The sequence below is a fragment of the Talpa occidentalis genome, unplaced genomic scaffold (assembly GCF_014898055.3).
Source record: "Talpa occidentalis isolate TD23 unplaced genomic scaffold, MPIMG_talOcc4v2.1 talOcc4.14, whole genome shotgun sequence".
In the NCBI taxonomy this organism is placed as follows: Eukaryota; Metazoa; Chordata; class Mammalia; order Eulipotyphla; family Talpidae; genus Talpa; species Talpa occidentalis.
In genome coordinates this window covers 75,809,714-75,825,011 of record NW_023601433.1, presented here as the reverse complement: position 1 = coordinate 75,825,011, position 15,298 = coordinate 75,809,714, and the positions used below count along the sequence as shown (strand labels likewise).

General features: G+C 54.8%; 1 protein-coding gene across 1 annotated transcript; it reads right to left on the bottom strand.

Annotated features, from left to right (window-relative positions):
- Positions 1–9,113: 9,113 nt before the first annotated feature.
- MTFP1 (mitochondrial fission process 1) lies at positions 9,114–13,826 on the bottom strand. The gene is made up of 4 exons (XM_037510883.2): positions 12,300–13,826; positions 11,410–11,537; positions 10,919–11,151; positions 9,114–10,064 (listed from the first exon to the last, which is right to left on the bottom strand). The coding sequence occupies exons 1-4, from the start codon at positions 12,364–12,366 to the stop codon at positions 9,992–9,994; spliced, it is 501 nt and encodes a 166-aa protein (XP_037366780.1). The 5' UTR covers positions 12,367–13,826; the 3' UTR covers positions 9,114–9,991.
- Positions 13,827–15,298: the final 1,472 nt, after the last annotated feature.

Genomic DNA, 15,298 nt, shown 5'->3' with positions numbered 1-15,298 from the left:
AATGTAACTGGGCCCTCTGCATTTTCTCTGGCCACCCTGCAAATGAGGGGTGAGGAAGAGAAGGGAGGGAGCAAGGGAAGAGGGGAGCAAGTCCATTCTCTTGGAGGCGGTGTCAGCACCTGCTGTCTGGACCTAGGATGTCACAGGGTCCTTAGAGAGGATGGCTCAGTGGGCGGGTGGTGCTTCTTACCCTCTGAAGCAAAGGTTCCCTTGTTACAGCAGGGTCGGAGGATTGGTGGGGGCGGGGGGTGGGAGGGTAGACTGGCTGTTGTGAGTGGTGCTCTTGAATACCCACATATATCTCAGTGCCTCTACGGCAGCTCACAGGCCACACTTTGAGGGGAGGGGACCTGCTACCAGGAGGCAGGAGCAGCACAGGAGACCCAGGCCAGGGCTGGAACCAAGAACCAAACAGTGTCCCTTGGCCTCTACTGACCCCCAGCCCTGGCAAGTCAGGCCCTACTGCATAGCCACAGTGGGTATAAGGCAGTCCTCTCCAGACCCCAGTCTCTAGGCCTCCAGGCTCACTCAGGGCTAGATGCTTTTAGCTCCACTTCCAGGAGAAGGCTTGAGGGTGGGAAAGAGACCCCATATTTATATCCTGGATGAATGGGCACCCCCACTAGCAGCAGTTAACAGGCAGAGTAGGTGCAGGAAGACCACAGCCTGTAGGTTCCCACAGTCTGTGAAAGGAAATTAAGTTGCTAGGAGAGGGGTGGTCTCAGCTACCTTTGGGAGGCAAAGGTGGTGGCCACAGGCTACTTCCCACAGGAAGGATCCTACTCAGCAGCTGAGCCAGACAGTGCAAGTCCCTTACTATGCAGACCCTGCCAGTGGCCTGTGCAGAGAACACACTAACTCCATGTGGTCTGATTAGGCACAGACCCTTCCTTCCCCCAGAAACCTACTGTCCTAGCCACCTCCCTTCTGGCTTGAGTATCATACATTGAGAGGTTAGGTTTAGAGGTCAGGTTTGTCCCCAACACATAGTATCAACATGCCGGTGCCTGAGTTAAAGTAACACCAGAACATTAAAGAAACAGAAACTATTGTACGCACAAAATAGGGTGATTTAGTGTTTTTGAAGGTCCGGCTGCCTCTGAGCGCTCCTCAGTGGTAGACTGAAACCCCCATCAACCTTCTCTTCAGAAGAGTCTTTCTAATGCCCAGGCCCCTGGCCCCATCCCCTAGATGTCCAAGCTGGTCAGGGCCCCCCTCTGTAGGCCCCCAAGGGAGTCAAGGGAACAGCCCAGCTGGTGCTGCTTGAGGCCCTTCCTCAGCGTCAGCACAAACAGGACGAGCAGCAATGACGAGCTCAAGGCCAGCCCCACCACCAGCAAGTCCTCCAGCATCTTGAAGGAAGCTGGGGTGGACGGGGCTGGGGAGCACTCATGGAGGCGCAGAGGTGCAGGGCAGGCTGTGCTAGAGAGCGCGAGCTGACTGTGAGCACAGTTATTCACCAAAAGGGACAAAGAAAAGCCAGAAGCGCTTGGGGGAGATGGGTGTGGCTGGGGACCAGATCAATGACAACTGTCCATTACCTTTAAACCATGACACCTGTGGCTCCTTGACCTTCAGTGGCCTGGCCACTGCCATCTGGGTGTCCCCGCCCCCTGGGAACTCTGTGGAGTGGAAGCTGTTAGACCTTCATCTTCCTCCCCCCCGGGCCTGGCAGAGGTCAAGAGCCAGTTTATTCCCCTATACCACTCTGTGTCCATCTGCTGAGTGGGGGCGGGAGCAGCGAGGACACCTAGCAGGGTCAAAGAGAAAATAGCTGTGGATCACAAATACCCATTCGCAAGGTATTAGCTAAATTCTAGTACCTCCGTTCCATGGATTATTTTACAGTCACAAATGTGAACAAGGTATCTAACCCACAGAGTTGTCTGTAGAGTAATATAGAAGCATATTACAGATCACAAAAATGGGATCATTGTATTAATGTGCATATAGAACAAAAGTTGCCTAGATATTGCTACACTAAGATGTTAGCTATGATCTGAGTTGTAGGCTTATATCATGTTGAAGAGCTGAATTTTCCAGAATGGTTATATATTTGCTTATTATATTTGTTTGGGAAAGAGGGGCAGTTATTAGCATACCCGTCATTGGACCTGGCACCGAGCCTGTGAACCTCCTCCTCAAAGCACCCATGGGACAAAAGAGGCAGCTGCTGGTCACCAACCAGGTCACAGTTGACCCGACACAAGCCACCGTCTTTATGGCCGCTGTCACGCAATGCACCCTGCGGTTCACGCCCCCTCAGAGCTAGTGCCCGTGGCAGCTTCAGTGACGTTCATCCACCCACACAAGCCAAAGGTCCCCAGTGGCCTTCCTGACTTGGTCCTACCTTGGTGTCACCCCTTCTTTGGGTGGGAACAGCCAGCATCACAGCAGCCACACACCCAGCTTTCCAGCTTATCATGTCCCAGCTGCCTCCAGTCTGAACAGCAGACATGCCCAGGCTTCCTGCAGGGGCCAGGGGGATGGCAGTCTGCCCCAGGGAAGAGGACCTGGCCTGAATCCCAATCCCAGCAGGACCCTATTAGCCGTGTGACAGCTTGCAGCTACCTGACCACTCTGGAGCTCCCGTTTGCTCGTCTGTCTGTGTCGGGGAGAGGCTACATTTCTAAGACAAGGCTTTCCCATGCTGCTGGGGAGATACCCGGTTTGGGCTGACTGAGGCCTTCGTCACTCCCCAGTGTCAGCCTTCCAGAACCCGGGCCTCAGCCAGCATACTCACACGTCATGGGGGCCAATGCTTTTATTCCAGAAATGGGCCCTGAGGCCCAAAAGGGAAGGGGTTGGCCTGGTGTCCCACAGCTTGCCCAGTTTCCCCCACCTGTTGGAGGTGGAATAAAGACAGGATTTCTGGCTGGGCTTGAAGGCTCTTATCCAACTCCAGACGCCCGTCCAGTAAATAATACCTGGAAGGGAAGACTAAGGAGAAACTGGGGCCCCTGACACCACATGAGCAGGCAACTCTTGACTCCCATGGACCCCCACACAGCCACCATGCAGAACTACCTTAGGCCTCATTTCTCTCTTCCTGGCGGGGAACCTCTGGGAAGAAGCCAAGTGAACCTGAGACCACCACCGCCCCAGCCCACCACAGCCCCCTAGAGGCAAAGGAAACTTCTGATTTCGCCTACCCAGCATTTCCTTCCCACAGTTCCTGTTTAAAACAAGAACAAATTGGAACCCTCAAGTCACCTCTGTGGTAAGTTAAGTCACAACTTGGCCAAACAGTGAGGGGGGTTCTATGTGGCCATTAACTTTCATAGAACATTCTCCTAGGTGTAGGAATTGATCATGTGGGGTGGGGGCAACAAGTTCAATAAAGGTACCTATACTCCTATTTTCTAAACTGTGACTTCAGCCTCTACATAAGTATTGGTGATTTTCTGGGCTTCAGAATTTTCATTTAGATATGAATTAACAAGAAACATCAAGTTCTGAAAAGAAAGCAGTGAGTCAAGTGTAGAGAACAGTGCTTATAAAGAGATATGCACCCCTTGGAAATCCTAGCACCACCTTGGGTCAATCTTCAAGCAATGTTAGTTGTCTGTTGTACATCTTTTTTCCCAGGATGACAAGATCTTCCTGTCAAGGAAGGTGATTTCAAGTAGCCCCAGGCCTTTGGCATCCAAAGGGACAGAAGCCACTGTGCCCAGGTTCCCCCACCCATAATCCCATCTATCCAGACCTTGTTGGGCCGAGTGGGCCTTTCTAACCCCACTGTGGATCCTCAGGCCTGATCCCACCCATGAAAAGAGGGATCTGACAACATAGCCTTTTGATCAGAGCTCAGGCCAAATACAGGACTGTGGGGTCCAAGCCCCACTCTGGACCCCATGTCCCACCACCGTTCTCAGGGGTTAGGATGCTAGGTAAAATACAGGTCACCTAGTTAAATATTTTTAAATGTAATATAAGTCTCATGCAATTTTGGAAACATATTCATACTAAAAAGGACATTGTTTATCTGAAATTCAAGCTTAATTGGACATCCTGTGCTTTTTTAATTAGCAAAATCTGGAAACCTTATCAGGTGATCCAGCATCCCTTTTTGCGCTGACCCAACTCTGCCCAAAATAGCCGTGGGAGGGGAAGCAGAGCGACAGGAAGAGTCTCCAGACCTCAAGCAGGGCCAGGGCTCACCCTCACCCCCTCCTCCACATTGCATGGAGCACGAAGACCTCCACGCTGAACTGCAGTCTCTTGCTATCCTGCCAGGTCCGCAGGCCATATGAGGGGCCTATAGAGAGGTACCTGGGGGTCAGCCAAGGGGATCAGAGGGGCCATCAGCTCAGAGACTGACCTGAACAAGTTTCCTTGGCAGCCGTGGGAAGCTCACAGTAAAGGACCTTCTTGATCCTTAAGGCTACATTAAAGAGCCACATCTGCCTGTCCCACTGCTAAAGTTTGGGGACAGGTGTGTTTAGCCTGAGCAAAGGGCAAAGTTGCAAAGGCAGCCACAAGTAACAAGAGTCTCAGGCCACTGCCTCTACTCAATAGCCTGCACCTCTACTCACAGCCCAAGTGGGCAGGTTGAGAGCCAGGCAAGTTCGGGGCAGACACAAAAAAAGTTTGGCCACCAATGTGCTAGTACAGGACAAACCTCTGCACATGATTACAGCAATGGTGCAGGCAAGCACGATTCTGGAGAAGGAAGAGCCCTCTGCCCTCTGCCCCCCTTCTCAATCTCCCCCCGCCACCCCTAAAGTCCATGGATCCTGTCTGAAAACGAGGATGTGTATCCTCTGAGACCTATTAAAATACCGGCTCCAGGAGCCCACGCGCTCGACCCTGTAGAGCTTCATGTCCCAGCCCGATGCCCACTGAACGTGGTTTTCCAGGGTCAGCCATGAACAGAAGCCAGAGAAAATTGCAGAGGCCATAATGAAAAGAAGCCTCCCCTCTCCCCAAGCCTCCCTAAACAGACAGAGGTGACCGGGGGCAGAGCAAGCCTCACCTGTAACCTGCAGGAGAGCCTAGGATATGACTGAGCTGGGCCACATATTCCACCTTCCCCTACCTGGACACCCCTCTACATCTGCTTAAGGCGCCTCCTGATTTTAGAAAAGACTCCAAAGTTCTACTCCCCCATTTGGGGCTAAGTAAGGATAGTGAGTGCTGATGGAAGGCTTCCACACTGTGGGGTGCATCTTCTCATCTGTAGGATGAAGGTGGAGGTGTCTGGTGCATAAGTTCTTGGGGAGGCTGCAAAGCACAGTGCCTGGCACAGCGGGAGCGCTCCATCTGTGTCCTCTGTCATTTAACAACTCTTGTCGAGGAAGGGAGAGGGCACAGCAGAGGCCGTTGCAGTGCAAGATGACTGTGGGGGGGGGTGTGGGGGGAGGGGAGCAAGGCGGGTCCCTGCAGCAGGTACCATTAGAACTAGACCTAGAGGACTGAGAACCTTGGGCAACGGTGGGTGGGGAGGGCATTCCAGGAGGGTGGCAGGGCCTGAGCCAAGGCTCAGAGGCTGGATGTGCGGATACATCTAGGGAACAGCAAGGAGTTAGGGGAGGCAAGGACATAGGTGCAGGGAGATGCCACAGTGAAAGGCAAGGCTAACAAAGACCCGAGACCCTGAATACCAAGCTGAGGTGCTGAGACTGGAGGCTGGGGACGGTTAGGAGTCCTGGAAGGTGCTAGAACAGAAGTGACTTGGGAGAGCCATTCACCAACATGATCAGATCAGAAGTTCCTTATGCGTTGGGCATGTAGAGTTCCCACACGTACAAATAAGACTGTGGTGACCACCTTGAGGGGCATGTCTTCAGCTAATCATCCAAGTATCTCCTTTGAATACATTCTTAGGATTGGAATTGTTGGACCATATAATTGGCATAGTTTATATCTGTCAGGCAGCAAATGGAATGATTCAATCAATACCCTTGAAGTGAATGTCTCTTCCCACAATAATAGCTGATATTTGTGGGGCCTTACAGAGAGAGCCCCACAGATGCCAGATGCTTTGGGAGCTCTCAGTAGCTTCAGGAGATCATTGCAGAGTATTTTACAGTGAGGAAACCAAGGCTCAGGGAAGTTGGGTGATTTGCTCAAAGTCACACAATGAGTCAACTCTGCCTGCCCCTGACTCTGAATGGGCCAAGAGGCAGTGGAAAGGCATGGAAGCATGGGGGGCGAGGTGGGGAGAGAGATTGGGGGAGGTAGGGTTTTGTGAGCTTGGAGCCCCTGACTCCTAATTCAGCTAACAGAGTTGTAAAGAGCGAATGAGCCACAGGGTAGGAAATGCTTAGCACGGGGACCTGGCGATCCCTGGCTGGTCACTAAGATACTATTCTCAGCAACCCTGTTAGGAGGTGCTGCCTCTTCGTGGTGATCCTGAGTATTGCATGAACCTGGCCACTGTAGGGGCCCCAACTCCTGGCAAAGGCCACGAAGCTTCAAGGTGGGAAATCCCAACATGTGGTCTGCCTCCTCTCAGAAAGCAACTTCCCATCACACCCCCACGTGCCACCGCCTTTCTGGTTGATCTCTTTGTACCTGCTTCTCCACCCATCAAGTGGTTTAATATGAATTAGGACAAAACTGACAGTCACTCAGAACTGTCCCCCCGCCCCCGTCCAGAAAAGAGGCAGGATGAGAGTACTTCCCGCCTCAGCAGGGCTGGCTGTAGTGCACAGGGCCCATTTCAAGTTCCCAGCTGGGGCTGGTTACCTACTTGCCCACACTCAGCTGCAAAGGCTGACGGGAACTGCCAATCACAGCAAATCCCACATGTAGTTCAGATCCAGTAAAACGATGCTGGCATAGGTCAGGTCTGGAGCGCCCCAGCCTGGGTTGGAACGAAAACCAGACAAGAACAGCACAAGGCCCAGAGACACTGACAGGCTTACCCAAGGTCACACGGCATGAGTTGGAAGCAAGCACAGGTAGGGCCAGTTTGCCCGGAGCCCAGGGCTTGGGCCCTGCCCCCTTACCCTGCCTGTCTTCCCGCTCCCCCCAGAGGTGGTGTAGATGACAAAGGGAAACCGGAACCCTTGCCCTTGGGCCACTTTCTCCACTCAGCCAATATGACCCATCTATAGGAAGGAAAAACCAAACCAAAATTGCTGAAGTCAAGATGTCTGACCCCAGGGACGCAGTCACCAAGGAGACTGGGGGTGATGTGGAGGCTTGCGGACTAGCAGGAAAGCAGGAAGGGGTTAATGCAAGCTTGGCGTGAGGGATGCCCAGAGAAAAATCCTGCAGGCCCATGACAGGCAGCCCAGGCAGGCAAAGGGCAGGAGAGAAGTGGGGAGGGGGCAAACCTAGGGGTTCCACATTCAGGCTCTTGGGTGAGCACACCCGGTTCTGCCTCCGACTCATAGCAAGAGGAGCTCATGTGGGTGCCCACCTTGCTGGAGGGGCAGCCCCACCCAGCTCACCTTCCTCTTCCTGAGGGACTCCAGGTGGCAGGGACCAAGGCAGGCATAGGGGCTCTGGGGGTGCTCATGCCTGGCTGGACAGCTGACCCGAATGGTGGAAGACAGCAACGGGGCTGTTCACAATGTCTAGATGGGGGTGCGCAGACCAGGTCAGGAAAGAATTCCACCATATTCCCAGAGATCTGAGGGGACAGCAATCTTCCCAGAGATCTGGGGGGACACCAGATCCCTCCTGGTGCAGGAAGCCAGAACGGCTGCGTCTCAGCTTGGCCCTGGTCCCAGTGTCACTTGCCCTGTTGGGCCTGTTTTCTGTCTGAGTCTTGTTCAAGTTTCGTGCCCTGCTAAAAACCCTGTTTTGCTTAGAGAATGATGCTCTAACTTGCATCCAGTGATAGACAGCGGGCCTTCCCTTTTGTGAACCTTACTTTCCTTATTTGGAAACAGGGGTGATAGTTCTACTTCCCCGAGGGACTACGGAGGATGCTAAGAACAAATGCAAGTCAAGGCATATGTAATCAGAGGCTAGATGACAAGCCTGCCTCCTACCCCCAACTGCTACCCGACTCAGCAGCAACTCAGGCCTGTGCTTCTTTTAGAGAAGGAAACTGAGACACAGAGAGGCTGTGGCCCACTCCAGCTCTGCCCCACTCCCCCGAAACTCCCACGTACCCCCAGGCTCCTGGCAGCCTTGTCCCTGTGAACCTCACAAGTCAGCTGAAGCCACAAGCTTTCAATAGGGGAACGAAAATCACGTGGAATGAAAACCATGCAGCTGGAAAGGACAGGGTTGAAGAGGGGCATGCAGGTGGCAGGGCACAGGTGGCAGGCAGCAAGCTGGAGCTCCCTCCTCATTGCCACGAGGACATCTGTCTGAATACATTCCTGCTGTGCCCTGGCAGTCCAGCCAGGCTGGCATGGCTAGAGAATGGTGGACAGTGTGGACATGGCCAACAGGGGCTGCCCGGAAACCTCCTGTATGCTCCTGCCTTCAACCATTGCATCTCCAAAATGGAGCTGGGAGCAGGAAAAGGTATGCGCGAGTCGGGAAAGGGGGTGTCCCTCCTCCCCATGCCCCCCAGGCAGGCTGTCCACAGACCTTGTCCCCGCCAGCCTGGCCTGAGAATGCCTGCAAGTCCCTTGTGTGAGAACCTGCTCTGTGCCAGGCGTCGGTCCATGTGCACCCCGGTAGGTAGCTCTTTACAATGTGGGACCACCAGTGGGGCAACCCAGGCCAGAGGGGACCTGCAGTAGGACAGAGCTGAAGAGAAACGATGGAAGGGACATAGGGACTGTTGTGAAGGATGCTCAGGGACAGGATGTTGCCCAGAAACTGACTTGCGGCTGGGGGCAGGACTGAGTGAGAGGGACCTAGACCCAGAGCTCCCCGCCCCGCACCCCTTCCTCTTCTCCACAGTGTCTTCTGGGAGCCTCAGGTGACACTCATATGGGGGTTGCCTTCATCTCAGGCACCTTCAGGCTCAGGTGGAATCTGCCTGACAGGCTCCCCCTCCCAGAAGTGTGGATGCTTAGGAGGCGTGCCCAACCCCAGAGGAGACTGGCAGCACCAGTGATGGAACCCCAGTCATGGGCAGGAGAGTGTTGGTGGCCAGGCCCAGTGTAGTCACAGCGGCTAGAGAACTCAGCCTCCACCCCTGACAGCCCTCAGCCCTGCTCCCTACCCAACAGAAAAGGAGAAGAAAGCTCAATCTCATGAAGATTTATTGGGTCTGGGGGAGGGCCTGGCCAGTGTCTGCCCCAGGGCTGTCCTGCCCTCCAGCCAGCCCCAGCACCCCTTGCATAGGGATGGGGATGGGCTGGCTGTGGCATCAGTCCTCAGGGCCCTACATTACTGTGTTTCTCCACGTGCCTGCTGCTCCTCCAGCCAGGGGTGGGGAGGATAATAGGATGGGGAGACTCAAATCCCTAAAGACATCGTATGGGTGACTAGATCTAGCCATGCCTGAAAGCAACACAACTCTGGACTTTTTCAGTTTCACAAGACAATTTCTATTTACTTAATCCAGTTTTGGCAAAATTTTTCAAAACCTACCCTCCTCCAGGTAAACCTCCTCAGGCCTGCCTTTGGTTCTTCTGGAACACTAGGTTTCTTTCTGGGAATTGACTTGTCCTGTGTCCCATTCCCTCCAGGTACCCACTCCCCCACCTCTACTGCCAAAGTTCCTGCCAGCCCATGTGACAAGGACATTAGCTGGTTTGACTCAGCCAAGCTGCTAGGACTCCTGGTTCAAGTGATCTTGACTGTAGTTCTTGGCCTCTCTGGGCCTCAGTCTCCTTACCCTCCTTGGGAGGATGTTATTTTCCAGACAAAAGACAGGACTAGGCCACGCAGGATCCACTCCCACTCAGTATCACAAATTCCACTGAAGCAGATGGGGTTCAGTTTCCACCTGTCTGTGACTCACTGCAGCTGCTGCTTCATACGGCCTTTGTCTCAGTTTCTGTCCAGCTCAAACTCACTTCAGATGCCAAGGCCTCATGCACCTGGGAAACAAGTGCCTGCATCCCCAGGCAGGAGGAAGTTGGAACAAAGCAGGGAGTAAGTGAACCCATAGGCCAGGTGCTGGGTGGGGTCAGGAAGAGCTGGGCTTCTGCACTGCAGGGTAGAGCTTGCGAAGGCTGGAGTCCAGGAGGAAGTCCACAGACCTGTGGGGCAGGAAGAGTGATAGTCAGGCAACCCAGGGGTGCTAATGGGGGAATTGGAGGCAGAAGGTCAAGGCTAAGGGGAGGGATGCTTAGATGCAGGACACAGGCCCCATCTGGGTGACAGCCATCATCCTCTGCTTTATTCACTTGGGGAAACTGAGGCACTGAGCACTGAGGCACTTCTCCCAGTCTATATTGGTCTACTTGGATTGACCCTACCTCTGGCTCTAAGAACAGGCACATGACCCAGGCTTGGCCAATTGGAAAAGGGAAACTGGCTCAGGAGTGGGTACCCTGTCCAGGATGGACCAATGACAACCTTCTTTAGGATTTTTGCTGTCACTATTAAGAAGCTTCCCATGGGGCTTACTAAATTGGTGGATGGAAGCTGGGAAGTGCTGGGGGCATCTCTACTCTCACAAGGGGAAAGTGAGGGGAGGGGAGCCTCAAATCCCTAAAGACATTATTTGGGCGCCTAGATCTAGCCATGCCTGAAAGCAACACAACTCTGAACTTTTTCAGGTTTACAAGATAATTTCTACTTTACTTAACCCAGTTCCAGCAAAACCTTTCCAAAACTACCCCCTCCAGGTACACCTACTCGGGCCTGCCTCTGGTTCTTTTGTAACACTAGGTTGGTTTTTTTTCTGGGAATTGACTTGTTCTGCATCCCATTCCCTCCAGGTACACTCTCCCCCACCTTTGCTGCCACAGTTCCTACTAGATCATGTGACAAGGACATAGGCAGTCCTTTCTACCTCAGGAGCACCAAGCGCCAGCCCCGCCTCTGCTGACATGGTTCTGTACAAAGTGCACGCACCCCACACTTTCCCTGAGCTGGGAAGGGCACCTACCTGTCAATGGGGTGGATGATGATGGGGATTGTCAGCAGCCCTAATGCAGTGGTGGTCCACTTGCGGATGGCCAGTGGCCAGCGGGTGGCAGTGCCCAGGACGTAGAGAGAGGCAGCACACACACGGTTGATAGTGAAACCTGGGATGGCCACAGAGGCCAGAGCCTGCCACACAAGGGTATCCACCACAGCCACAGTCACTCTGGTGGTGCGACCTGCTTCAGGGCTCGGCACCTGCCAGGAGCAAGAGACAATCCACATGGAGCAGAGGGAGGAAACCCTGCGGACAAGGGGAGGCTGGGCCAGTGAGGGGCAATGACAAGACCACGCCAGTGGTAGGTTCTGGATTACACCACATTTAGGGTTGGGGATGGACTGCACCCAGTGACATCGTAGGGAGTGGACAGTCCAACTGGGCTTTATCACATGCAGGGCTGTGAACTGAACCACAAGGGGAGTGGACTGGGGTGGGGGGTTGAGGCTGACACTCACCTCTCCTGCCTTCTTGCCCTTGTCAATGGCATCTCCCAGCACATAGGAGCTGGACACACCGTAGCTCAGCCACACCACAGCTGATGGCACAAGGGAGCGGAAAGCCTCCCCCACTTCATTGGCGTAGCCTAGTTGGAAGGGGACATTTAAGTCAGGGACCATAAGAGGGCACTAGAGCCAGCTGGTTCTACCCCCAGCCTGCTAAGCAGGAACTGGGTGGCCTCATACATGTAACTTTACCTCTCTGAGCCTCAGTTTCTCATCCTATAAAATGGCACCCATGATGCCTCCCTGATTCTAGGGCATGATGGGGAAAGCGGTGGGAGAGCTTTATTGCATAGTCAGCATCGCTACTCGCCTCCCCAGCCAGGGTTTCGGAAGCACAGGCAGCAAGAGGCAGCATAGGTACTGGCAGCAAAGGAGGCTGACCAAGGGCAGCCTCCCAGCATTGTGCAAGGGCACTAACCAGGCACTCTCCATGTGCCAAGCCTTTCTGTACCTTTTTTCATCCCCTTCCAACTATCACCCCATGATGCTGTGTCCATCCCTTTCTGCAGAGGAAACTGAAAGTGGATACAAGCAATGAGGGGTGCAAACACCCTGCCTCCACAGCCGGTGGTCCGTGGTCGGTGTGGAATGACAGAGAGGTAACCCCTCACCCTGTGCCTCCTGGTAAGGTTCAGCTTCCACCTGGGAGGCTGGACCAGCAGGGCTGGGCTGCCCAGAGCGATGTGACCTTGTGGCAAGTCCTTAGCCCACTCTGAGCCCAGTCTCCTGACCAGCAGACACGAACTAAGATCCTCCCACCCCCTCCAGGCCCCAGACCCGCCTTCGGTGACCGCTGCTACCGTGGTGGGGGGCGGTCACCGCGGCCCTCGCCCAGCGCTCACCCAGGTATCGCACCCACGTGTCTCGGAAAAGGTCGCGATCTGCCCTCGGTGGGTGCGGCTCAGACATGGCTCTTCCACCACGCACCCGGCCGACCCCTGCAGCCTGCCCAGTCGCCGCTGCTGCCTCGGCTTCCACCAATATACCTGCTCGTGGTGGCAGACCCGAATGAAGGTCCCGGACTGAAGGACACACGTCGTTCCGTCCCCGCCAGCAGGGAGCGTCTGCAAATTCCCCCGCGCACGGAAGCCCCTCTGCTTTGGGAGCTCACACATTCATCTTCTTCACATTTGCGCTGAAGGACGAGCGAGTGGCGAGCCTCTCCAGGACGGACTGTAGTTTGGAAGCCAGAGAGACCCCGGTTCAAATGGGGGATGCTACACCTCCAACCTGTGTGACCTCGGGGAGGAGCCTAGAGTTCTCTGAGCCTCCGTTATTGGTTCGTTAAACAGGGAACGCGACAGCGCGCGCCCTGGGGCGCTGGCGAGGGTGCTGGACCGTCGTCGCGCGTTGTTTTCACCAGCAGGACTGTTCGCTTAGGGCTCTAGACGGATCACTTCCTCTCACCAGCCCAGAACCCCCATTTTATACGTGAGGAAATAGAGGCCCCAAATGGGTCACTTTCGCAGGTCTTAGCAGCTGTCAAGTGGTGAGGTAAGAATTTGAATCCTGTGGCTGTGTGGCTCCAGGTCCCGCCCTCTTAAGGCGATACCAATAAATGAGGCTGGGGGAGTGAATGGGGAACACCCTGGGGGATGGTTGTTTAGGCTCTGGAGTCCCTTCCTGCAGATGCCATGTTCATCTTTCCAAGCACTAACAAGATCAGCGTGCCCCAGCCCCAGCCCCTTGGGGGCAGCAGGTTGAATGAATGAATAAAATTCAAGGAAAATCGGGTTGGAATGCAAGACTCCAGGGGAATGGGCAGAACAGAATGAGGGGACTTGGGGGTTAGTGATTATGTACCGAGGAAGAAACTCGGCTCCTGCTGGACCTCAGTTTACCCACGTGAAGCAAAGCAGCGCTGAATCCTCTGTGTGTGGGGAGAGGCATCAGCCAAGGAAGGACGCGGCTATTAAGACAGGCAATCTTGGGTTCAAATCCCAGTTATGCAGCCCATTAGCTGTTGGGCCCTGAGGCCCAGCGCCCACGTCTGTAAACACAGCCGTGCGCTTATTTGTAGAGGGCTCCGCGCTGTACCACGCGCTTTGCATGTGCTATTTCCTTGACTCTGCAACACGCGCAGGCGGTCAGCGGGTTTGCTGCGTGGCACCGTCAGTAGCTCATTGAAGAATTGCATTTTATTATCATCAAATAAAGACCGAGGAAACGCAGACCACTGAGTTCCGTTTTCAGTCCTGGGCGTCTCTGTCACTGCAGGGTCGTGTCGGGCAACCCCAGCAGCGGAGATCTCGGAGGAAAATAGGATCCGGGTCCAAATTGATCCCCAGACCCTGACTTGCCGGCAGTGCTGGCACGGAATTCGGAGACGGTCCCTAACACCACGTGATCGCTGCTCCTCGGCCCCCCCCCATTCAGGGCCCACCACTGGCGCGGCGCGCTCGCCACACTCGCCCTCGCCCGCGCTGGTGAACCACTCCGGGCGCAAAGAGTTACGCTAGTCGGGCGGCGCCTCTGCCCTGACTGTGAAGGCGGCCAGGAGGTCCGTTGGTGACCTTAGCAAAGATGGCGGAAGGCAGCCCCCCCCCCCCACCCACCTGACCAATCAGGACGCAAGATGGGTGTCGGCCCCAAGGGAAAGCGCACGCGCTGGAAGGGCGCAGGTGGCGTCTGCGCATGCGCCCCGCCCACTGGCGTAGGTGTTGCCAGGCTGCTGAGGTGGAAGTTTGGGGCTGTGAGGGGCGGCGAGCTGCGAGGCGGTGGGCATTGACTTCCACACCCGGCGCACTGAACGTTGCTTTATTCATTGGTTAATTTTCCTAACAGAGCGTTGTAAACCCAGGTCGGGATCTGTGGGGTCTGGCTGGGGGCCTGTGCGGCCTCGGGTCCCCTGCCCTTGGCGCCGGCCCTACCCCTACTCCTGCCCGGTCGGTCGGCGTCGCTAGACCAGCTGCCCAGGCTGGGCCGGGGCCTGGATCTGAGTTCCCGCGAGCGCCCAGGTTAGGCCGCTTTCTCATGTCCTTTGCAACCCAGGACCCGGTGTTCTTTTGCGGAATATGGGGTCGAATTAAGTACTTGGTTGCCTGCGATGGTGGTGCCGTCCAGCTGGTGGCTGCGCTCCCCCATGGTCATCCCTGCTTGTGTGAGAGACTATTTGTGGTTGTCACTAGCTCCTGGCTCCACCAGATGCTGAACGGGCTTTTTGGTCCATCTGCCAGGGCAGCCAGCCTGCCTTGCGCGCACGAGGAACCCACTGCACGTGCCCTAATCCCCGCATAGAGATGGGATTGCTAAGGCCCTGCTCAGATCAGCCAGAAAGCGGCCTGGTGGACACAGTGAGACACACAGACGGGGAAGTACCCTCACTGATTTCTGTCTTGTTTTTGTCTGGGGTGCTCAAATGGAGAGTTATTTGGTAAGAGGCTGGAAGCACTGAAAAGGGGAGTGGACAGAACTCACGCCCACCCCTGGCCTCTGTGGTCCTTCATGGAACTATGATCCCTGGAAGTAATTTCCCTGTGCTTTTGTTTGCTTTGGAGGACAATGCTGGGTACCAAAGCTCACTGTCTGTCTCAGAAAGCTCTGAGTCACTGATAATCATTAGTAATTAAAGAGGCAATCAGTGGAGCCCAGAAGTTACTGAAGTTCTCAAGATGGGGAGGCCTGCCTGTCTGCCCCTGGATGGGAAGATCTTTGCTGACTTGGGCCATCTCTCAAGACCTGGGAAGAGCCAAAAAGATCCCAGCCCCGGTAATAGAAAGTTTAGGAGAGCCTCTGACCCCCACCATAATTCTAGCAACAGTCTACCTTGCTACTCCTCATTATGATTTAGACTTAAACATGCTCACTTGGGAGCAAGTTCCTCCTCTGCTACTGGCATCCC

Coding starts and splice junctions, on each gene's coding strand:
- MTFP1 (XM_037510883.2), bottom strand. CDS start 12,366: ATGTCTGAGCCGCACCCACCGAGGGCAGATCGCGACCTTTTCCGAGAC. Junction 11,152..11,409: donor AGGGCAAGAAGGCAGGAGAG/GTGAGTGTCAGC, acceptor TGCTCCTGGCAG/GTGCCGAGCCCTGAAGCAGG. Junction 10,065..10,918: donor ATCATCCACCCCATTGACAG/GTAGGTGCCCTT, acceptor CCTGCCCCACAG/GTCTGTGGACTTCCTCCTGG.